General features: G+C 39.4%; 1 pseudogene and 6 gene segments (V, D, J or C); 3 read left to right on the forward strand and 4 right to left on the reverse strand.

Annotated features, from left to right (window-relative positions):
• Nucleotides 1-1,535: 1,535 nt before the first annotated feature.
• LOC117759041 lies at nt 1,536-2,990 on the forward strand (the record flags this gene model as incomplete). The annotated part of the segment is given in 2 exon segments: nt 1,536-1,662; nt 2,444-2,990. Coding segments are annotated over 2 exon segments (450 nt in total), but the record flags the coding sequence as incomplete, so codon positions are not given.
• A 1,190-nt stretch (nt 2,991-4,180) lies between these two features.
• On the reverse strand, nt 4,181-4,744 carry LOC117759047. The segment is given in 2 exon segments: nt 4,181-4,509; nt 4,603-4,744. Coding segments are annotated over 2 exon segments (366 nt in total).
• Nucleotides 4,745-4,830: 86 nt separating this feature from the next.
• LOC117759046 lies at nt 4,831-6,608 on the forward strand (annotated as a pseudogene).
• A 1,233-nt stretch (nt 6,609-7,841) lies between these two features.
• LOC117759048 lies at nt 7,842-8,558 on the reverse strand. The segment is given in 2 exon segments: nt 7,842-8,167; nt 8,261-8,558. Coding segments are annotated over 2 exon segments (363 nt in total).
• A 306-nt stretch (nt 8,559-8,864) lies between these two features.
• Nucleotides 8,865-10,260, forward strand: LOC117759042 (the record flags this gene model as incomplete). The annotated part of the segment is given in 2 exon segments: nt 8,865-8,991; nt 9,773-10,260. Coding segments are annotated over 2 exon segments (450 nt in total), but the record flags the coding sequence as incomplete, so codon positions are not given.
• Nucleotides 10,261-11,315: 1,055 nt separating this feature from the next.
• LOC117759050 lies at nt 11,316-11,951 on the reverse strand. The segment is given in 2 exon segments: nt 11,316-11,789; nt 11,892-11,951. Coding segments are annotated over 2 exon segments (357 nt in total).
• Nucleotides 11,952-18,406: 6,455 nt separating this feature from the next.
• LOC117759049 lies at nt 18,407-19,037 on the reverse strand. The segment is given in 2 exon segments: nt 18,407-18,843; nt 18,946-19,037. Coding segments are annotated over 2 exon segments (360 nt in total).
• Between the last annotated feature and the right edge of the window lie 3,560 nt (nt 19,038-22,597).

Consider the following 22,597-nt stretch of genomic DNA (forward strand, 5'->3'; position numbering starts at 1 on the left):
AACTGTGATGCTCTCGAATGAGGTTTTTCTAATAAAGTTTGTACTGATGCTTAACACAACAAACTGTTTCATCTTTAATCTTCTTACATGATTTTAAAACGCCATTTGATATTCCTCCTCTGTGCAGAATGAATATCTTGGAATTTTAATAAGCTTGTAAACATAACTTCTACTACTTCTTTTAATTTGTAAGAAAAATTATGACATATTATTGATCGTTTTATGAATATTGGAACCATGCTTGAATGAAAGAGAAACAAAACCAAAGATATAAATAATTAACAGCCAATATTTGCCCGTAAATTTGAATGTAAATGTAATCATTAGATCTTATTAAATTTTATTTTCAAATGATTCATTCAGAACTCTAAATAAATTGGTGTTTGTTGTGCTTGGTGAGGTTACTGTCAGTCTCTGTGTTCACTGGTCTGTGTCCCACTCTCTTCCTGCTGTAACAGCTCATGTCTCTGCATCTGACTGAGGGAGGTTTTTGTAAGACTGTAAATCACTGTGTGAACACACTCGCTCCATTTACTACATGTCCGCTATAACAGTAGTAAACTGCTGCATCTTCACTCTGAACTCCACTGATGGTCAAAGAGAAGTCAGAGCTGCTTCCACTGCCACTAAACCGAGCTGGTGTTCCTGAATATAGAGTTGATGCTAAGTATATAAGAAGCTTGGGAGCCTGTCCAGGTTTCTGCTGGTACCAGGACATACAATCAACAGAACTACATTTTACAACACTGGGGTTGGATTTACAGGTCAGCGTGACAGTGGATCCTGGAGTAAATGTCACGACTGGAGGCTGAGTCACAGTCACCTGGCCGCTGCATCCTGCACACAAACACAAATCATACATTAATCAGCGGAGGTGAAGAGAGAGAACAGGCAGCGCATCACGTCTGAAATGTTGCTGAGTGACTGAACCTGTGAAGCTGCAGCAGGCCAGCGTCCAGATGAGGAGGGTGATGAGAGTCATGGTGGTTGTGGTCGACTGACGGGTCTGAGTCCTGCAGAGTTGGAGTCACAGGACTATAAAGCTTCTCAGTTCAGTGGAGGATCAGCTGACGATGCAAAGCCTCCTCTCTATGGAAATGATTCCTCTGCTCTGAGCGAACTGAAGGTGACGTGGGACACAAACTCAGGAGCGTTGCTGTTTGGATTTACACTAAATATGAAGAAGCAGAATTGAGGGTCGTCAGCATCTGGATTCAAATTGTGTCGCTTTCATTGATGCAAATATGTGTATTTCATTCCTCTTGAATTACAGAGTGAGTAGACGTACAATTGAATTTTAAAAACATTTTGTTTTAATTCTTTTGAAGCATCCTGTTTGTTTTACATCTTTCAAATGATGTCAAACAATTTTTCGAAATATTAATTCATGACAAAGTTCAATCAACTTTTTGTCTCTCAATGTTCAGAAGTAACAAAAATGTTAACAAATATATATTTATTTATTATTAAATCTTGATGAAATTTCAAGCCACATTAGCTCAATATAAATATTTAGTGTAAATTGTGTAGTTTAACCAGAACAAAGTGACTCTTCAGTGGACAGACTGTTGTTCACGGTGCAGGACGTTTTTGTACGAGCACCTAATGAGTCTGTATCACTGTGGTGGACTTTCGGTGGAGGAACCAAACTCGTCAGTAACTGTAAGTACCAGAGATTTTTACTTTGTGCATTTATAACTTTTATCAAATAATGAACAAGAATTTGATCAAGTTCAGAGATTGACTGGCTGATAATTTTGTTGAATTTTTATCAATTTAAGGTAATCTCATATCCTGAGAAAAATAAATGCAGATCAATATTTATTGATCCTAATCAGTTTATGTAGATTAATACATTTATAGAAACATACTAAAACAAATGTTTCATCTATTTTCATGTACAATGATGATTTTTATTCACATGTTTAAAACGTTTTAAAATAGAATTTGCTCAAGCTTCAAACTAAATCATAAACTGTTTAAAAATGTTTAGTTTGAATTGATCAAACATATTTTGGCACAAAAATCAGATGTTGAACACAAACAGGATTTTATCAGTAGATGCAGCTCAGCTTTGTGTTCACGCTTCATGTGGTGAAAAGGAAGTGAAAGAAACAGACGACAAAGGTTTGAACTGTTTTCACACCAGTGTTTCAGCTCTGTGAGTTTAAACAGAAGAAAATCATCTCAGGGATGAGTTATTCACTGTCACACGTTGAGAAACAGACGTGAAGACGTCCTCAATAATCATCAATAATCATTATCAGTGAACCTTCTCAGCCACATTGACACTTGAACCCTGCGGCTGATGGTCTGACACTGAGTGAATGATGTTCAACAGTAGAAGTTCTTCTGTTTCATTTTATAACATACAAGAAATCACCTGTACGTCATTTTCCTTCATCCTCATCCCTTTGTCTTTTCTCCCCTCTCTCTCCTCCAGTGGGTGTGGTGCGGCCCACCCTGACCGTCCTCCCCCCCTCCAGTGAAGAGCTGCAGCAGGGCAGTGCCACTGTGGTGTGTCTGGCCAGCGGGGGCTTCCCCTCAGCCTGGAGCCTGGGCTGGAAGGTGGGGGGCAGCAGCAGCTCCTCAGGGGTGTCTCACAGCCCGGGGGTCCTGGGGAGGGGCGGCCACTACAGCTGGAGCAGCACCATGAGCCTCCCTGCAGATCAGTGGAGGAAGGCGGGCTCAGTGAGCTGTGAGGCCAGTCTGACCGGACAGAGCCCTGTCGCTCAAACCCTGGACCCTGACCGCTGCTCGGAGTAGAGAGACGACCGGATGGAGTCATTGTGCTCTACTGTGGGTCCGTGTGATTTACATGTGTTCTACTGCAGCTCTGCATGTCTTCATGTCTTTTCTTCAACTCATTATGACAGTCCAATGCTGTATTGTGCTACTTTTGAAACAAGAATAAATATTTCATGTTCTCATGTCATTTGTTTTTCACATTTCTATTTTTACTTTACTAAAATAAAATATATCATCACCAACATCTGCTTCCGTTTTATTTTTTCTGCGGCAAAAGATATTAATGTAAATCTGTGTTTTACTTCTACTTAGACAGTAATTTCTCTTGTGTGGATCTGCATGAAAACCATGTTTCTGACTTCTGAGTTGATCATTGAACAAAATGATGAAAATCACAATAGCATCACTTTAGTAGTTTGTAGGACTTTCCTCATAATTCATATTATTGTCAATAAGTGACAGAAGTAAAAGTTTATAATGAAACCTGAGAAATTAAAGGGAAATTACAGATTTAGCATAAGAGTTAATTAGATATTCTGTTCCATCCATGTTCTGATGTGTGAGTGCTTAATGGTAATACACTTTTGAATGTGTGATTATAATAATCATCATATCACTATTTGATGAAGTGTAACAGAATCTAAATGACATTTAAAGTCGATAAATAAATATCTGGCAACAATTAGTCATCAAATGAAATTGATAAATAACCACAATTGTCTTATTATTCTGGTTCTAAACTTGCAGGATGTGCTGGTTGTATGAGCTCAATGTGTTTTATAATACATCGTATATATTCTCTGTGTTTATTGTAGTTTTCTGTTAGAACTCATTCTGTAGAGCAACTAGTTGAGGCAGGTTTTTTACGATACAGCTCCGTTTACAACACGTGCAACTCGGCCGGTCAACGCAGCGTTCACTGCTCCGCCAGAGAATCACCATGAAAACTCATTTGTGGGACTCCAGGGGCGTTTCAAGGGACTTTAGGGGCCTCAGGCAAAAGGGACCTGGGGAGCCTACATTGACCCAAACACCCCCCTACAAAGAAACACATGAACCACATCACTACAATCTTCAAACAAATATTATAAAATCAGAATTTAAAAAGTGCAGACCTGTGCATCCACGTAAATGATAGTGAAGTAATAAAGTTTATGTTGAACCCCCCCCCCCCCCGCCCTACAACCACCTCAGGCTCATCTTACACACACATTTAGACGTTCTAGTCTTCAACTCAAAATCTAAAATGACAAAGTTGGTTGCATGGGGCTTTGTTTGGAGATTTCTGAACATTTAAAACTGTGAGTTTGTTTCAGTTGTGTTTAGCTTCATTGCCGCTCTGCTTGAAGACTTGTGTTGTGTTCACTGGACCAGTTATTCTCTGTGCAGCTGCAGCAGACCAGTTTCACTTCAGTCAAACTGAGGGAGGTTTTTGTACGGCTCTAAATCACTGTGTGAACACTCCACCGCTATGATAACTCTGACAGTAATAATCTCCAACATCTTCAGCCTGAACACCTCCGATGGTTAAGGTGAAGCTCGAACCAGAGCCACTGCCACTGAATCGAGAGGGAGTTCCTGAATTAAGAGTTGATGCATAGTATATAAGAATCTTGGGAACCTGTCCAGGTTTCTGCTGGTACCAGGCCATATGATTATTGCTATAAACTCTGGGGTTGGTTTTACAGGTCAGCGTGACAGTGGATCCTGGAGTAAATGTCACGACTGGAGGCTGAGTCACAGTCACCTGGCCGCTGCATCCTGCACACAAACACAAATCATACATTAATCAGCGGAGGTGAAGAGAGAGAACAGGCAGCGCATCACGTCTGAAATGTTGCTGAGTGACTGAACCTGTGAAGCTGCAGCAGGCCAGCGTCCAGATGAGGAGGGTGATGAGAGTCATGGTGGTTGTGGTCGACTGACGGGTCTGAGTCCTGCAGAGTTGGAGTCACAGGACTATAAAGCTTCTCAGTTCAGTGGAGGATCAGCTGACGATGCAAAGCCTCCTCTTTATGGAAATGATTCCTCTGCTCTGAGCGGACTGAAGGTGACGTGGGACACAAACTCAGGAGCGTTGCTGTTTGGATTTACACTAAATATGAAGACGCAGAATTGAGGGTCGTCAGCATCTGGATTCAAATTGTGTCACTTTCATTGATGCAAATATGTGTATTTCATTCCCCTTGAATTACAGAGTGAGTAGACGTACAATAGAATTAAAAAAAACGTCTTGTTTTTATTCTTTTGAATCATCCTGTTTGTTTTACATCTTTCAAATGATGTCAAATTTTTTTTTTTTAGAAATATTAATTCATGACAAAGTTAAATCAACTTTTTGTCTCTCAATGTTCAGAAGTAAGAAAAATTCATAAGTTTTTTCTATTAATTATTTTAAATCTTGATGAAATTTCAAGTCACATTAGCTCAATATAAATATTAAGTGTAAATTGTGTAGTTTAACCAGAACAAAGTGACTCTTCAGTGGACAGACTGTTGTTCACGGTGCAGGAGGTTTTTGTACGAGCACCTAATGAGTCTGTATCACTGTGGAACACTTTCGGTGGAGGAACCAAACTCGACATTGACTGTAAGTACCAGAGATTTTTACTTTGTGCATTTATAACTTTTATCAAATAATGAACAAGAATTTGATCAAGTTCAGAGATTGACTGGCTGATAATTTTGTTGAATTTTTATCAATCTAAGGTAATCTCATATCCTGAGAAAAAGAAATGCAGATCAATATTTATTGATCGTAATCAGTTTATGTAAATTAATACATTTATAGAAACATACTAAAACAAATGTTTCATCTATTTTCATGTACAATGATGATTTTTATTCACATGTTTAAAACGTTTTAAAATAGAATTTGCTCAAGTTTCAAACTAAATCATAAACTGTTTAAAAATGTTAAGTTTGAATTGATCAAACATATTTTGGCACAAAAATCAGATGTTGAACACAAACAGGATTTTATCAGTAGATGCAGCTCAGCTTTGTGTTCACGCTTCATGTGGTGAAAAGGAAGTGAAAGAAACAGACGACAAAGGTTTGAACTGTTTTCACACCAGTGTTTCAGCTCTGTGAGTTTAAACAGAAGAAAATCATCTCAGGGACGAGTTATTCACTGTCACACGTTGAGAAACAGACGTGAAGACGTCCTCAATAATCATCAATAATCATTATCAGTGAACCTTCTCAGCCACATTGACACTTGAACCCTGCGGCTGATGGTCTGACACTGAGTGAATGATGTTCAACAGTAGAAGTTCTTCTGTTTCATTTTATAACATACAAGAAATCACCTGTACGTCATTTTCCTTCATCCTCATCCCTTTGTCTTTTCTCCCCTCTCTCTCCTCCAGTGGGTGTGGTGCGGCCCACCCTGACCGTCCTCCCCCCCTCCAGTGAAGAGCTGCAGCAGGGCAGTGCCACTGTGGTGTGTCTGGCCAGCGGGGGCTTCCCCTCAGCCTGGAGCCTGGGCTGGAAGGTGAGGGGCAGCAGCAGCTCCTCAGGGGTGTCTCACAGCCCGGGGGTCCTGGGGGGGGGGCGGCCACTACAGCTGGAGCAGCACCATGAGCCTCCCTGCAGAGCAGTGGAGGAAGGCGTGCTCAGTGAGCTGTGAGGCCAGTCTGACCGGACAGAGCCCTGTCGCTCAAACCCTGGACCCTGACCGCTGCTCGGAGTAGAGAGACGACCGGATGGAGTCATTGTGCTCTACTGTGGGTCTGTGTGATTTACATGTGTTCTACTGCAGCTCTGCATGTCTTCATGTCTTTTCTTCAACTCATTATGACAGTCCAATGCTGTATTGTGCTACTTTTGAAACAAGAATAAATATTTCATGTTCTCAATTTGTTTTTCACATTTCTATTTTTTACTTTACTAAAATAAAATGTATCATCACCAACATCTGCTTCTGTTTTATTTTTTCAGCGGCAAAAGATATTAATGTAAATCTGTGTTTTACTTCTACTTAGACAGTAATTTCTCTTGTGTGGATCTGCATGAAAACCATGTTTCTGACTTCTGAGTTGAACATTGAACAAAATGATGAAAATCACAAAAGTATCACATTAGTAGTTTGTAGGACTTTCCTCATAATTCATATTATTGTCAATAAGTGACAGAAGTAAAAGTTTATAATGAAACCTGAGAAATTAAAGGGAAATTACAGATTTAGCATAAGAGTTAATTAGATATTCTGTTCCATCCATGTTCTGATGTGTGAGTGCTTAATGGTAATACACTTTTGAATGTGTGATTATAATAATCATCATATCACTATTTGATGAAGTGTAACTGAATCTAAATGACATTTAAAGTCGATAAATAAATATCTGGCAACATTTAGTCATCAACTGAAATTGATAAATAACCACAATTGTCAGATTATTCTGGTTTTAAACTTGCAGGATGTGCTGGTTGTATGAGCTTAATATGTTTTATAATACATCGTATATATTCTCTGTGTTTATTGTAGTGTTCTGTTAGAACTCATTCTGTAGAGCAACTAGTTGAGGCAGGTTTTTTACGATACAGCTCCGTTTACAACACGTGCAACTCGGCCGGTCAACGCAGCGTTCACTGCTCCGCCAGAGAATCACCATGAAAACTCATTTGTGGGACTCCAAGGGCGTTTCAAGGGACTTTTGGGGCCTCAGGCAAAAGGGACCTGGGGAGCCTACATTGACCCAAACACCCCCCTACAAAGAAACACATGAACCACATCATTACAATCTTCAAACAAATATTTTATCATGAAAATTAAAAAGTGCAGACCTGTGCATCCACGTAAATGATAGTGAAGTAATAAAGTTTATGTTCAACCCCCCCCCTCCACCATCTCTGGCTCATCTTACACACATTTAGACGTTCTAGTCTTCAACTCAAAATCTAAAATGACAAAGTGGGTTGCATGGGGCTTTGTTTGGAGATTTCTGAACATTTAAAACTGCGAGTTTGTTTCAGTTGTGTTTAGCTTCATTGCCGCTCTGCTTGAACACTTGTGTTGTGTTCACTGGACCAGTTATTCTCTGTGCAGCTGCAGCAGACCAGTTTCACTTCAGTCAAACTGACTGAGGTTTTTGTACGGCTCTAAATCACTGTGTGGACACTCCACCGCCTTCATAACCGAGACAGTAATAATCTCCAACATCTTCAGCCTGAACACCGCTGATGGTTAAGGTGAAGCTAGAACCAGAGCCACTGCCACTGAATCTAGAGGGAGTTCCTGAATGTAGAGTTGATGCATCGTATATAAGAAGCTTGGGAGCCTGTCCAGGTTTCTGCTGGTACCAGGACAAATAATTACCTGTAACACTGGGGTTGGTTTTACAGGTCAGTGTGACAGTGGATCCTGGAGTAAATGTCACGACTGGAGGCTGAGTCACAGTCATCTGGCCGCTGCATCCTGCACACAAACACAAATCATACATTAATCAGCGGAGGTGAAGAGAGAGAACAGGCAGCGCATCACGTCTGAAATGTTGCTGAGTGACTGAACCTGTGAAGCTGCAGCAGGCCAGCGTCCAGATGAGGAGGGTGATGAGAGTCATGGTGGTTGTGGTCGACTGACGGGTCTGAGTCCTGCAGAGTTGGAGTCACAGGACTATAAAGCTTCTCAGTTCAGTGGAGGATCAGCTGACGATGCAAAGCCTCCTCTCTATGGAAATGATTCCTCTGCTCTGAGCGGACTGAAGGTGACGTGGGACACAAACTCAGGAGCGTTGCTGTTTGGATTTACACTAAATATGAAGAAGCAGAATTGAGGGTCGTCAGCATCTGGATTCAAATTGTGTCACTTTCATTGATGCAAATATGTGTATTTCATTCCTTTGAATTACAGAGTGAGTAGACGTACAATAGAAGTTTCAAAACATTTTGTTTTAATTCTTTTGAAGCATCCTGTTTATTTTACAGCTTTCAAATGATGTCAAACTATTTTTCAAATTATTAATTCATGACAAAGTTAAATCAACTTTTTGTCTCTCAATGTTCAGAAGTAACAAAAATGTTAACAAATATATATTTTTTTATTATTAAATCTTGATGAAATTTCAAGCCACATTAGCTCAATATAAATATTCAGTGTAAATTGTGTAGTTTAACCAGAACAAAGTGACTCTTCAGTGGACAGACTGTTGTTCACGGTGCAGGAGGTTTTTGTACGAGCACCTAATGAGTCTGTATCACTGTGGAACACTTTCGGTGGAGGAACCAAACTCGACATTGACTGTAAGTACCAGAGATTTTTACTTTGTGCATTTATAACTTTTATCAAATAATGAACAAGAATTTGATCAAGTTCAGAGATTGACTGGCTGATAATTTTGTTGAATTTTTATCAATCTAAGGTAATCTCATATCCTGAGAAAAAGAAATGCAGATCAATATTTATTGATCGTAATCAGTTTATGTAGATTAATACATTTATAGAAACATACTAAAACAAATGTTTCATCTATTTTCATGTACAATGATGATTTTTGTTCACATGTTTAGAAAATGTTAAAATAGAATTTGCTGAAGCTTCAAACTAAATCATAAACTGTTTAAAAATGTTTAGTTTGAATTGATCAAACATATTTTGGCACAAAAATCAGATGTTGAACACAAACAGGATTTTATCAGTAGATGCAGCTCAGCTTTGTGTTCACGCTTCATGTGGTGAAAAGGAAGTGAAAGAAACAGACGACAAAGGTTTGAACTGTTTTCACACCAGTGTTTCAGCTCTGTGAGTTTAAACAGAAGAAAATCATCTCAGGGACGAGTTATTCACTGTCACACGTTGAGAAACAGACGTGAAGACGTCCTCAATAATCATCAATAATCATTATCAGTGAACCTTCTCAGCCACATTGACACTTGAACCCTGCGGCTGATGGTCTGACACTGAGTGAATGATGTTCAACAGTAGAAGTTCTTCTGTTTCATTTTATAACATACAAGAAATCACCTGTACGTCATTTTCCTTCATCCTCATCCCTTTGTCTTTTCTCCCCTCTCTCTCCTCCAGTGGGTGTGGTGCGGCCCACCCTGACCGTCCTCCCCCCCTCCAGTAAAGAGCTGCAGCAGGGCAGTGCCACTGTGGTGTGTCTGGCCAGCGGGGGCTTCCCCTCAGCCTGGAGCCTGGGCTGGAAGGTGAGGGGCAGCAGCAGCTCCTCAGGGGTGTCTCACAGCCCGGGGGTCCTGGGGAGGGGCGGCCACTACAGCTGGAGCAGCACCATGAGCCTCCCTGCAGATCAGTGGAGGAAGGCGGGCTCAGTGAGCTGTGAGGCCAGTCTGACCGGACAGAGCCCTGTCGCTCAAACCCTGGACCCTGACCGCTGCTCGGAGTAGAGAGACGACCGGATGGAGTCATTGTGCTCTACTGTGGGTCCGTGTGATTTACATGTGTTCTACGGCAGCTCTGCATGTCTTCATGTCTTTTCTTCAACTCATTATGACAGTCCAATGCTGTATTGTGCTACTTTTGAAACAAGAATAAATATTTCATGTTCTCAATTTGTTTTTCACATTTCTATTTTTTACTTTACTAAAATAAAATATATCATCACCAACATCTGCTTCTGTTTTATTTTTTCTGCGGCAAAAGATATGAATGTAAATCTGTGTTTTACTTCTACTTAGACAGTAATTTCTCTTGTGTGGATCTGCATGAAAACCATGTTTCTGACTTCTGAGTTGAACATTGAACAAAATGATGAAAATCACAAAAGTATCACGTTAGTAGTTTGTAGGACTTTCCTCATAATTCATATTATTGTCAATAAGTGACAGAAGTAAAAGTTTATAATGAAACCTGAGAAATTAAAGGGAAATTACACATTTAGCATAAGAGTTAATTAGATATTCTGTTCCATCCATGTTCTGATGTGTGAGTGCTTAATGGTAATACACTTTTGAATGTGTGATTATAATAATCATCATATCACTATTTGATGAAGTGTAACAGAATCTAAACGACATTTAAAGTCGATAAATAAATATCTGGCAACATTTAGTCATCAAATGAAATTGATAAATAACCACAATTGTTTCTGATTATTCTGGTTTTAAACTTGCAGGATGTGCTGGTTGTATGAGCTCAATGTGTTTTATAATACATCGTATATATTCTCTGTGTTTATTGTAATTTTCTGTTAGAACTCATTCTGTAGAGCAACTAGTTGAGGCAGGTTTTTTACGATACAGCTCCATTTACAACACGTGCAACTCGGCCGGTCAACGCAGCGTTCACTGCTCCGCCAGAGAATCACCATGAAAACTCATTTGTGGGACTCCAGGGGCGTTTCAAGGGACTTTTGGGGCCTCAGGCAAAAGGGACCTGGGGAGCCTACATTGACCTAAACACCCCCCTACAAAGAAACACATGAACCACATCATTACAATCTTCAAACAAATATTTTACCATCAAAATTAAAAAGTGCAGACCTGTGCACCCACGTAAATGATAGTGAAGTAATAACCTCAGGCTCATCTTACACACATTTAGACGTTCTAGTCTTCAACTAAAAATCTAAAATGACAAAGCTGGTTGCATGGGGCATTGTTTGGAGATTTCTGAACATTTAAAACTGTGAGTTTGTTTCAGTTGTGTTTAGCTTCATTGTCGCTCTGCTTGAAGACTTGTGTTGTGTTCACTGGACCAGTTATTCTCTGTGCAGCTGCAGCAGACCAGTTTCACTTCAGTCAAACTGAGGGAGGTTTTTGTACGGCTCTAAATCACTGTGTGAACTGTCCACCATGATCACCGAAACAGTAATAATCTCCAACATCTTCAGCCTGAACACCTCTGATGGTTAAGGTGTAGCTAGAACCAGATCTACTGCCACTGAATCGAGAGGGAGTTCCTGAATTAAGAGTTGATGCTGTGTAAATAAGAAGCTTGGGAGCCTGTCCAGGTTTCTGAAGGTACCAACTGAGGTCAGCACCAATATCTGAACTCCCTGTGGCTCCGATGTTCACAGTCCCTCCAAGACTAACAGACTTGACTGTGTCAGTCTGAGTCAGAAAACTGTTGGCTGCAGACTCTGAAATAAGAAATGAATGAAAGAGCATCAGAGGAAATAGTTTCAACAGCCTGTGGAGGAAAATAAAGAAAACACATTTCCACCACGTTCAAAATCTCTCACCCTGACTCAGAAAAACCAGCATGACACTCAGAGTTACTGTCAACATCATCCTGATGCAGTTTCCTGTGTGAGTGCGTGAAAACGGTTCAGACTCTGTGTGACTTTAACTCTGAGGAGCAGTGATGCATAAAATTCATGCAAAATACATTTGAGTGCACCTGTCTTTATGAAACTGAGAGGAAGAGGTGACGCTGAGTGAGAACATGTGGACATCACATGAAGGAACTTTCACTTCTGTGTCTGACTTTGAAAAGTTCTGGTCTGCACACATGGGAGAAGTTTGTCTTCAAGGCTTTTTACCAGAAAACCTTTGAATGTGATTGTTGTTAATGGACTATTTCATCCCAAACCAAGAAATGTATCAAAATCTGACCACGTGATTTTGTTTCCTCAACTAAATCCAACTGTGACTGAACACTGAAGCCAGGAAGCTGCTCTGGGAGTAACTCTCTCCCTCAGGAATATTTCTTCATGTCTATAAGTAGATGCACACTGCCCTCTGCTGGCAGTTCACCATCATCAATAACTCCATTATGGTGTGAGGCTGATTTTGTTTTCTGTCCTTGTTCAACCTTTTCATCACCATGTACATCAGTCATTTCATGCAGCTCTGATATCAGGGAAAGAAGTAAGTAAGTACGCGTCATCTGACCTCAGTGACCCCAAGCCTAAGTATTCTCACCCTCTGAGAATACTCTGAGTATCAATCAGATTAAATGTGACAGTGACGTTTACGAGTATCAGGCTCATTTGAATATTTTGTAAAAAACATGAAGTTTAACATGTCAATTGCATTAAAACTGAGCAAACTGCATCTGCTAATAAAGATAAAACCACGTGAATAAAAAGAGCTGCAAAATGTATCATGAGGCCTAAAGAGACCTTAGTTAGATAGACTGTCTATATGAAGGTATAGACAGTCTGATTACTATATAATGATATATAAGGTCTATATAGATTTAAATACAGTCTATTGACTATATATATACACTACCGTTCAAAAGTTTGGGGTCACCCAGACAATTTTGTGTTTTCCATGAAAACTCACACTTTTATTTATCAAATGAGTTGCAAAATGAATAGAAAATATAGTCAAGACATTGACAAGGTTAGAAATAATGATTTTTATTTGAAATATTAATTTTGTTCTTCAAACTTTGCTTTCGTCAAAGAATGCTCCATTTGCAGCAATTACAGCATTGCAGACCTTTGGCATTCTAGCTGTTAATTTGTTGAGGTAATCTGTAGAAATTTCACCCCACGCTTCCTGAAGCACCTCCCACAAGTTGGATTGGCTTGATGGGCACTTCTTGCGTACCATACGGTCAAGCTGCTCCCACAACAGCTCAATGGGGTTGAGATCTGGTGACTGCGCTGGCCACTCCATTACAGACAGCATACCAGCTGCCTGCTTCTTCCCTAAATAGTTCTTGCATAATTTGGAGGTGTGCTTTGGGTCATTGTCCTGTTGTAGGAGGAAATTGGCTCCAATCAAGCGCTGTCCACAGGGTATGGCATGGCGTTGCAAAATGGAGTGATAGCCTTCCTTATTTAAAATCCCTTTTACCTTGTACAAATCTCCCCCTTTACCAGCACCAAAGCAGCCCCAGACCATCACATTACCTCCACCATGCTTGACAGATGGCGTCAGGCACTCTTCCAGCATCTTTTCACCTGTTCTGCGTCTCACAAATGTTCTTCTGTGTGATCCAAACACCTCAAACTTTGATTCGTCTGTCCATAACACTTTTTTCCAATCTTCCTCTGTCCAATGTCTGTGTTCTTTTGCCCATATCAATCTTTTCTTTTTATTGGCCAGTCTCAGATATGGCTTTTTCTTTGTCACTCTGCCTAGAAGGCCAGCATCCCGGAGTCGCCTCTTCACTGTAGACGTTGACACTGGCGTTTTGCGGGTACCATTTAAAGAAGCTGCCAGTTGAGGACCTGTGAGGTGTCTATTTCTCAAACTAGAGACTCTAATATACTTGTCTTCTTGCTGAGTTGTGCACCGGGGCCTCCCACTTCTCTTTCTACTCTGGTTAGAGCCCGTTTGTGCTGTTCTCTGAAGGGAGTAGTACACACCGTTGTAGGACATTTTCAGTTTCTTCGCAATTTCTCGCATGGAATAGCCTTCATTTCTAAGAACAAGAATAGACTGGCGAGTTTCACATGAAAGTTTTCTTTTTCTGGCCATTTTGAGAGTATAATCGAACCCACAAATGTGATGCTCCAGATACTCAACTAGCTCAAAGGAAGGCCAGTTTTATAGCTTCTCTCACCAGCAAAACAGTTTTCAGCTGTGCTAACATCATTGCACAAGGGTTTTCAAGGGTTTTCTAATCATCCATTAGTCTTCTAAGGCGATTAGCAAACACAATGTACCATTAGAACACTGGAGTGATAGTTGCTGGAAATGGGCCTCTATACACCTATGTAGATATTTCATTAAAAACCAGACGTTTCCACCTAGAATAGTAATTTACCACATTAACTATATATAGAGTGTATTTCTGATTAATTTAATGTCATCTTCATTGAAAAAAACAGTGCTTTTCTTTGAAAAATAAGGACATTTCTAAGTGACCCCAAACTTTTGAACGGTAGTGTATATATATATATATCTATATATATATATATAGAGAGAGAGAGAGATATATAAAGATATATGCAGTTTATATTAAGATATATCCTGTCGGATTGCTATATGATGATATATAAGGTCTGTATAGATATATATACAGACTTTTGACTGTCTAAGTAATATATTTATCATAGAATATCTCTATATATAATATATTATTAATATATTTATAATAACTTTTTGTCTCTCAATGTTCAGAAGTAACAAAAATGTTAAGAAATATATATTTATTTATTATTAAATCTTGACGAAATTTCAAGCCACATTAGCTCAATATAAATATTCAGTGTAAATTGTGTAGTTTAACCAGAACAAAGTGACTCTTCAGTGGACAGACTGTTGTTCACGGTGCAGGAGGTTTTTGTACGAGCACCTAATGAGTCTGTATCACTGTGGTGGACTTTCGGTGGAGGAACCAAACTCGTCAGTAACTGTAAGTACCAGAGATTTTTACTTTGTGCATTTATAACTTTTATCAAATAATGAACAAGAATTTGATCAAGTTCAGAGATTGACTGGCTGATAATTTTGTTGAATTTTTATGAATCTGAGGTAATCTCATATCCTGAGAAAAAGAAATGCAGATCAATATTTATTGATCCTAATAAATTTATGTAGATTAATACATTTATAGAAACATACTAAAACAAATATTTCATCTATTTTCCTGTACAATTATGATTTGTATTCACATGTTTAAAACATTTTGAAATAGAATTTGCTCAAGCTTCAAACTAAATCATAAACTGTTTAAAAATGTTTAGTTTGAATTGATCAAATATATTTTGGCACAAAAATCAGATGTTGAACACAAACTGGATTTTATCAGTAGATGCAGCTCAGCTTTGTGTTCACGCTTCATGTGGTGAAAAGGAAGTGAAAGAAACAGACGACAAAGGTTTGAACTGTTTTCACACCAGTGTTTCAGCTCTGTGAGTTTAAACAGAAGAAAATCATCTCAGGGACGAGTTATTCACTGTCACACGTTGAGAAACAGACGTGAAGACGTCCTCAATAATCATCAATAATCATTATCAGTGAACCTTCTCAGCCACATTGACACTTGAACCCTGCGGCTGATGGTCTGACACTGAGTGAATGATGTTCAACAGGAGAAGTTCTTCTGTTTCATTTTATAACATACAAGAAATCACCTGTACGTCATTTTCCTTCATCCTCATCCATTTGTCTTTTCTCCCCTCTCTCTCCTCCAGTGGGTGTGGTGCGGCCCACCCTGACCGTCCTCCCCCCCTCCAGTGAAGAGCTGCAGCAGGGCAGTGCCACAGTGGTGTGTCTGGCCAGCGGGGGCTTCCCCTCAGCCTGGAGCCTGGGCTGGAAGGTGGGGGGCAGCAGCAGCTCCTCAGGGGTGTCTCACAGCCCGGGGGTCCTGGGGAGGGGCGGCCACTACAGCTGGAGCAGCACCATGAGCCTCCTTGCAGAGCAGTGGAGGAAGGCGGGCTCAGTGAGCTGTGAGGCCAGTCTGACCGGACAGAGCCCTGTCGCTCAAACCCTGGACCCTGACCGCTGCTCGGAGTAGAGAGACGACCGGATGGAGTCATTGTGCTCTACTGTGGGTCCGTGTGATTTACATGTGTTCTACTGCAGCTCTGCATGTCTTCATGTCTTTTCTTCAACTCATTATGACAGTCCAATGCTGTATTGTGCTACTTTTGAAACAAGAATAAATATTTCATGTTCTCAATTTGTTTTTCATATTTCTATTTTTACTTTACTAAAATAAAATATATCATCACCAACATCTGCTTCTGTTTTATTTTTTCTGCGGCAAAAGATATGAATGTAAATCTGTGTTTTACTTCGACTTAGACAGTAATTTCTCTCGTGTGGATCTGCATGAAAACCATGTTTCTGACTTTTGAGTTGAACATTGAACAAAATGATGAAAATCACAAAAGTATCACGTTAGTAGTTTGTAGGACTTTCCTCATAATTGTTATTATTTTCAATAAGTGACAGAAGTAAAAGCTTATAATGAAACCTGAGAAATTAAAGGGAAATTACACATTTAGCATAAGAGTTAATTAGATATTCTGTTCCATCCATGTTCTGATGTGTGAGTGCTTCATGGTAATACACTTTTGAATGTGTGATTATAATAATCATCATATCACTATTTGATGAAGTGTAACAGAATCTAAATGACATTTAAAGTCGATAAATAAATATCTGGCAACATTTAGTCATCAAATGAAATTGATAAATAACCACAATTTTCTGATTATTCTGGTTTTAAACTTGCAGGATGTGCTGGTTGTATGAGCTCAATGTGTTTTATAATACATCGTATATATTCTCTGTGTTTATTGTAGTTTTCTGTTAGAACTCATTCTGTAGAGCAGAGGTCACTAACAGGCGGACCGCGGTCCGAGTCCGGACCCAGAAGCCGTCCCGTACGGACCCGGACCTACAGCCAAAACAGAAGGTTATGATTTAAAACCTGACGGGGCGCTTCTATTTGTAACCGGCGCAGCTTTTGTAGTCTCTACGGTAGTGGTTTAGCGGCTGAGGAAACAGTTGGCACAGACCAATTGCATGCGAGTTAAGCCATCCCACGTGATACCACTCAGCCAATCAAGTCTGTGCATTCCAGGCGGTAAACATTGCGACTCTACAGTGCAGACAGATGAGAGAGTTAGAGGCAAGTTACACATGAGTAGACGGTAGAAAGAAAAAGAAAGATAGCGATAAAGGTAGAGAAAACAAAGGGAGAGATACAGAGGAGTGAGACGGAGAAAGTGAGAGAAACAGAGGAGTGAGCCGGAGAAAGGGAGAGAAACAGAGGAGTGAGACGGAGAAAGGGAGAGAAACAGGAGTGAGACGGAGAAAGGGAGAGAAACAGAGGAGTGAGACGGAGAAAGGGAGAGAAACAGAGGAGTGAGCCGGAGAAAGGGAGAGAAACAGGAGTGAGACGGAGAAAGTGGAGAGAAACAGACGAACAAAGTGGGGGAGTGGGAAATAAGAGGGGAAGAAAGTGATTCTAAAACTGTTAAGATGTGTTGAGATTTATTATCTGTAAAATTGGTTGAGACTTTTGAGTCAAGCTTTTTCTCCCTTTATTTTATTTTTCTTAAGTTAAGCCCTTTATTTGAACATGCACAATTATCACATTTTATTTATTTTCTCTTATTTTGAAATGCAGCCCTACTTTTATTTAGTTAATGAGAGAACATTATACATATCTGCAATCATACATATATGTTCAGTTCTATGTTACGTGACAATAAATATTGTCAAAAAGTTTTTGAAATCGTACTGAATTCATTTGATTTGACAGTCAGGTATTTAGTACATGCAGATGTTGATAGAGCTACTAGGCTACTTAAATATATATCACACTAAATAGTTAGACATTATGATCTTCTGGACCTTTGCTTTAAGACATTTTCTCTCACTGGACCTCTTTACATTTTAGTTGAATACCCCTGCTGTAGAGCAACTAGTTGAGGCAGGTTTTTTACGATACAGCTCTGTTTACAACACGTGCAACTCGGCCGGTCAACGCAGCGTTCACTGCTCCGCCAGAGAATCACCATGAAAACTCATTTGTGGGACTCCAGGGGCGTTTCAAGGGACTTTAGGGGCCTCAGGCAAAAGGGACCTGGGGAACTTACATTGACCTAAACACCCCCCTACAAAGAAACACATGAACCACATCATTACAATCTTCAAACAAATATTATAAAATCAAAATTTAAAAAGTGCAGACCTGTGCATCCACGTAAATGATAGTGAAGTAATAACCTCAGGTTCATCTTACACACATTTAGACGTTCTAATCATCAACTAAAAATCTAAAATGACAAAGTTGGTTGCATGGGGCTTTGTTTGGAGATTTCTTAATGTTTCAGTTGTGTTTAGCTTCATTGTCGCTCTGCTTGAAGACTTGTGTTGTGTTCACTGGACCAGTTATTCTCTGTGCAGCTGCAGCAGACCAGTTTCACTTCAGTCAAACTGAGGGAGGTTTTTGTACGGCTCTAAATCACTGTGTGAACTGTCCACCGCCATGAGCACCGAGACAGTAATAATCTCCAACATCTTCAGCCTGAACACCTCTGATGGTTAAGGTGTAGCTAGAACCAGATTGACTGCCACTGAATCGAGAGGGAGTTCCTGAATTAAGAGTTGATGCTCTGTATATAAGAAGCTTGGGAACCTGTCCAGGTTTCTGAAGGTACCAACTGAGGTCAGCACCAATATTTGAACTCCCTGTGGCTCCGATGTTCACAGTCCCTCCAAGACTAACAGACTTGACTGAGTCAGTCTGAGTCAGAAAATTGTTGGCAGCAGACTCTGAAATAAGAAATGAATGAAAGAGCATCAGAGGAAATAGTTTCAACAGCCTGTGGAGGAAAATAAAGAAAACACATTTCCACCACGTTCAAAATCTCTCACCCTGACTCAGAAAAACCAGCATGACACTCAGAGTTACTGTCAACATCATCCTGATGCAGTTTCCTGTGTGAGTGCGTGAAAACGGTTCAGACTCTGTGTGACTTTAACTCTGAGGAGCAGCGATGCATAAAATTCATGCAAAATACTTTTGAGTGCACCTGTCTTTATGAAACTGAGAGGAAGAGGTGAAGCTGAGTGAGAACATGTGGACATCACATGAAGGAACTTTCACTTCTGTGTCTGACTTTGAAAAGTTCTGGTCTGCACACATGGGAGAAGTTTGTCTTCAAGGCTTTTTACCAGAAAACCATTGAATGTGATTGTTGTTAATGGACTATTTCATCCCAAACCAAGAAATGTATCAAAATCTAACCACGTGATTTTGTTTCCTCAACTAAATCCAATTGCGACTGAACACTGAAGCCAGGAAGCTGCTCTGGGAGTAACTCTCTCCCTCAGAAATATCCCTTCATGTCTATAAGTAGATGCACACTGCCCCCTGCTGGCAGTTCACCATCATCAATAACTCCATCATGGTGTGAGGCTGATTTTGTTTTCTGTCCTTGTTCAACCTTTTCATCACCATGTACATCAGTCATTTCATGCAGCTCTGATATCAGGGAAAGAAGTAAGTAAGTACGCGTCATCTGACCTCAGTGACCCCACACTGTAACGAATTGCTGTAAGAAAACAGCCAAATTCTGACTGTAACATTCTGTTTTCCATTAAAACGGCACTGTGCTGTAGAAAACAATGCATTCTGGGAAATATTTATGAGCAGCTTGCTGTTTTCCTTAAAACATTGCAATATACTGTAAACAGCATTGCATTCTGGGGGTGATGTCAGAATCAACGGCAGAGAGGTCCTGCAAAAGCGGAATGCTACTATATTCGTAGAAGACGCATGTTGAACACAAAGTCGTGAAGCCAACTCTGGACCTTTTTTAGAGGATTATCCATCTGAATCCTGCATTTTATCAGCAAGTCTTCGGTGAGTTGAAATAAACTTTGTCTGCCTTGCATTTTTTGCTTACTTTTGCTGTCTTTTATACAAACTCAGACTGATTAGAACTGTAACTTAGCTAGCTTGCAGCACTCGCATGTGGTTCTCTCAATCAGCCATGCAGTGACTTGTGAGTACAGCAGTAAAGCTACTTTTTAAATTATTATTTTGTAGATTCGGCAAATACTAAATAGTACTTCAAAGTTAATCTTATTGTCTTTTTGTATGGTCAGTTGGTTTGCAGCTAGGAGCATTATTGTGAGTTTGTCCTCTTCTGTACATTTTCAACTCCACTACAGCTTTGATAATGTTACATCTCATTGGGTATTAAAGTTGAACTAATAGTGTGTCATATTAGTATGTTGTCCAGCTGCTGAAGGAACCACTTTACAAAGACTTCAGATGGACTCGTTCTAATATTCTCACCACATTTTTTTTGTCCGTGCTCTGCAGCAATCTCCCACAGTGGTGGCGAAAGGACACTCAACCTACTTTTGACTCCTCCTCTAGTAATGCTTGGTATGTATTCAGAACATAACTTATATTGCATATCAGATTGTTTTTTTTAAAGTTATCTGTATTAATCATAAATAAAGCATGACTTTTCTTCCCATTAGAGATGTTTGCAAAAGTCAAGATGCTTTTTGAGATGACTCTTGATTCATGTTTCAGGTGAAAAAGAGCCTGTGACAGTTGGATACTGGATGATCAGCCTTGAGGATCACATGTGGGGGCATCCACCCAACCTTTGTGACAGGGCTTGCTGTTTACAGTGTTCACATCTTTAACTGGGGAGCTGCCTGTACAAGGTCAGAATTGTGCTGCCTATCTGACATTTTCTCTTTTATTTCACATTTTGCACATTTATTTTCAACCCTAACGTCATAAACACTTGTATAGACATCATATATAAAAGACTTTACATCTATCCAACCTCTAATCTCAGATTCATGTGTTTTGTAGATGCTTCTTTTGAATCAACCCAGAAAGAGGAACAAGAGCCGTGTGGGGGACTCGTCTCCAAGAGGACAGGGAGAGTCATTCAGAAGAAATCTGTCACAATCAACGAGGGAGAGGTCTCTCCCCAGGTTATTTGTAATTTTTTCTCTTTAATTTTGTACATGGAATCATATTCTTGTTCTCCTGTCCACTAAATATGCATTATTTTACTTCAAAAATGTGGGTATGCTTACTTTTTATGTGCACAAAAGTGAACATACTCACTTGGTACCATACCATACAATGGTATACCATTGTAGGATTTGATCACTTAAGCTTTTAAAGGTTACTGTGTATATTATCAGTATCTGAGCAGACCCTATATCCTCCGCTTTATTTCACTCTGTTAGAAATTCGGGTCAGTTATTGGATGTATTTACTTCATGAATGTCACTTCTTGATCTTCCGTGCAATCAAATTGCAGAGCTCCCACCGTCTGTGCTTCACACACAATTCCTCAGAAACCATGTTCTAATGACAGTGTTTATAGGACAATGTATCCTGCCATTGTGTTGTTAAATTGATAGTTTTAAAGAGATTTGTCTAATAAAGGCACTCTTGTTTTACCAGGAGTTTACCATTTAAAATTTAAAAAAAGTAATCTTTCATATATTTCATTGCCACTTGTTATAGATTATGTTTGTGGGATTAATGTTTTTGTCCTAATACTTGCAGTGTCAAGATGCATCATTTCTCCAAGTGTTTTACAAAGTTTATGGGTTTTATCACATTTAATGAACATACTGATAACTGTCATGTTCTGTTGTGCATAGCTGAAATCTCCAACTGTAATGGACAACTTTGTTTCTATCAACAAAAAACAGCAAGTATTTCAATTGGTGTTGCCTTTTATAAATAAATGTTGGGTTAATCAATTGATCATGTTTTTTGTAAGTCTCCTGTTTTCTATAGAATGTTTTGGTTGCTGCATTTTATTTACCTTAATCATTCAGTATACGTTGTTCAGAATATCACATTTAAATAGCGAACCAAGGTTTTGGTAAAGAGGAGTTTAATTTATAGGAATTGACTGTCATCCATGCTGCTATTACATTCAATTACATTGTACGGTATTTGAGATTATGTTGAATTTCATTTAAAACAATAATGTACAGACTGATGCTAATCGTATACTGTAAATATAAGAAAATAAAGCACTATAGTGTGTTTTAGTATGTGGACAGCACTAAACTGTAAATTAAGGTTACAGTAAGAAAACAGTAAATCCCTGGCAACCCTGCTGCCAGCAGTTTACTGTGAAAATAAGAAAATACAGCAATGCCCTGTAATTCAGTTGATTTAGTTTTTACGGTAACACACTGTAAAGTTGATTACAGTATGAGTACTGTAAAATAACAGTAAACTGCAGGCAACCCTGCTGCCAGCAGTTAACTGTTAATTTACATAACAATTGTTTACAGTGCAGGCCTCTGTTTTTTTTAAGTATTCTCACCCTCTGAGAATACTCTGAGTATCAATCAGACTAAATGTGACAGTGAAGTTTACGAGTATCAGGCTCATTCGAATACTTTGTGAAAATAAATAAAGTTTAACATGTCAATTCCATTAAAACTGAGCAAACTGCATCTGCTAATAAAGATAAAACCATGTGAATAAAAAGAGCTGCAAAATGCATCATGAGGCCTAAAG

The sequence above is a fragment of the Hippoglossus hippoglossus genome, unplaced genomic scaffold (assembly GCF_009819705.1).
Source record: "Hippoglossus hippoglossus isolate fHipHip1 unplaced genomic scaffold, fHipHip1.pri scaffold_82_arrow_ctg1, whole genome shotgun sequence".
In the NCBI taxonomy this organism is placed as follows: Eukaryota; Metazoa; Chordata; class Actinopteri; order Pleuronectiformes; family Pleuronectidae; genus Hippoglossus; species Hippoglossus hippoglossus.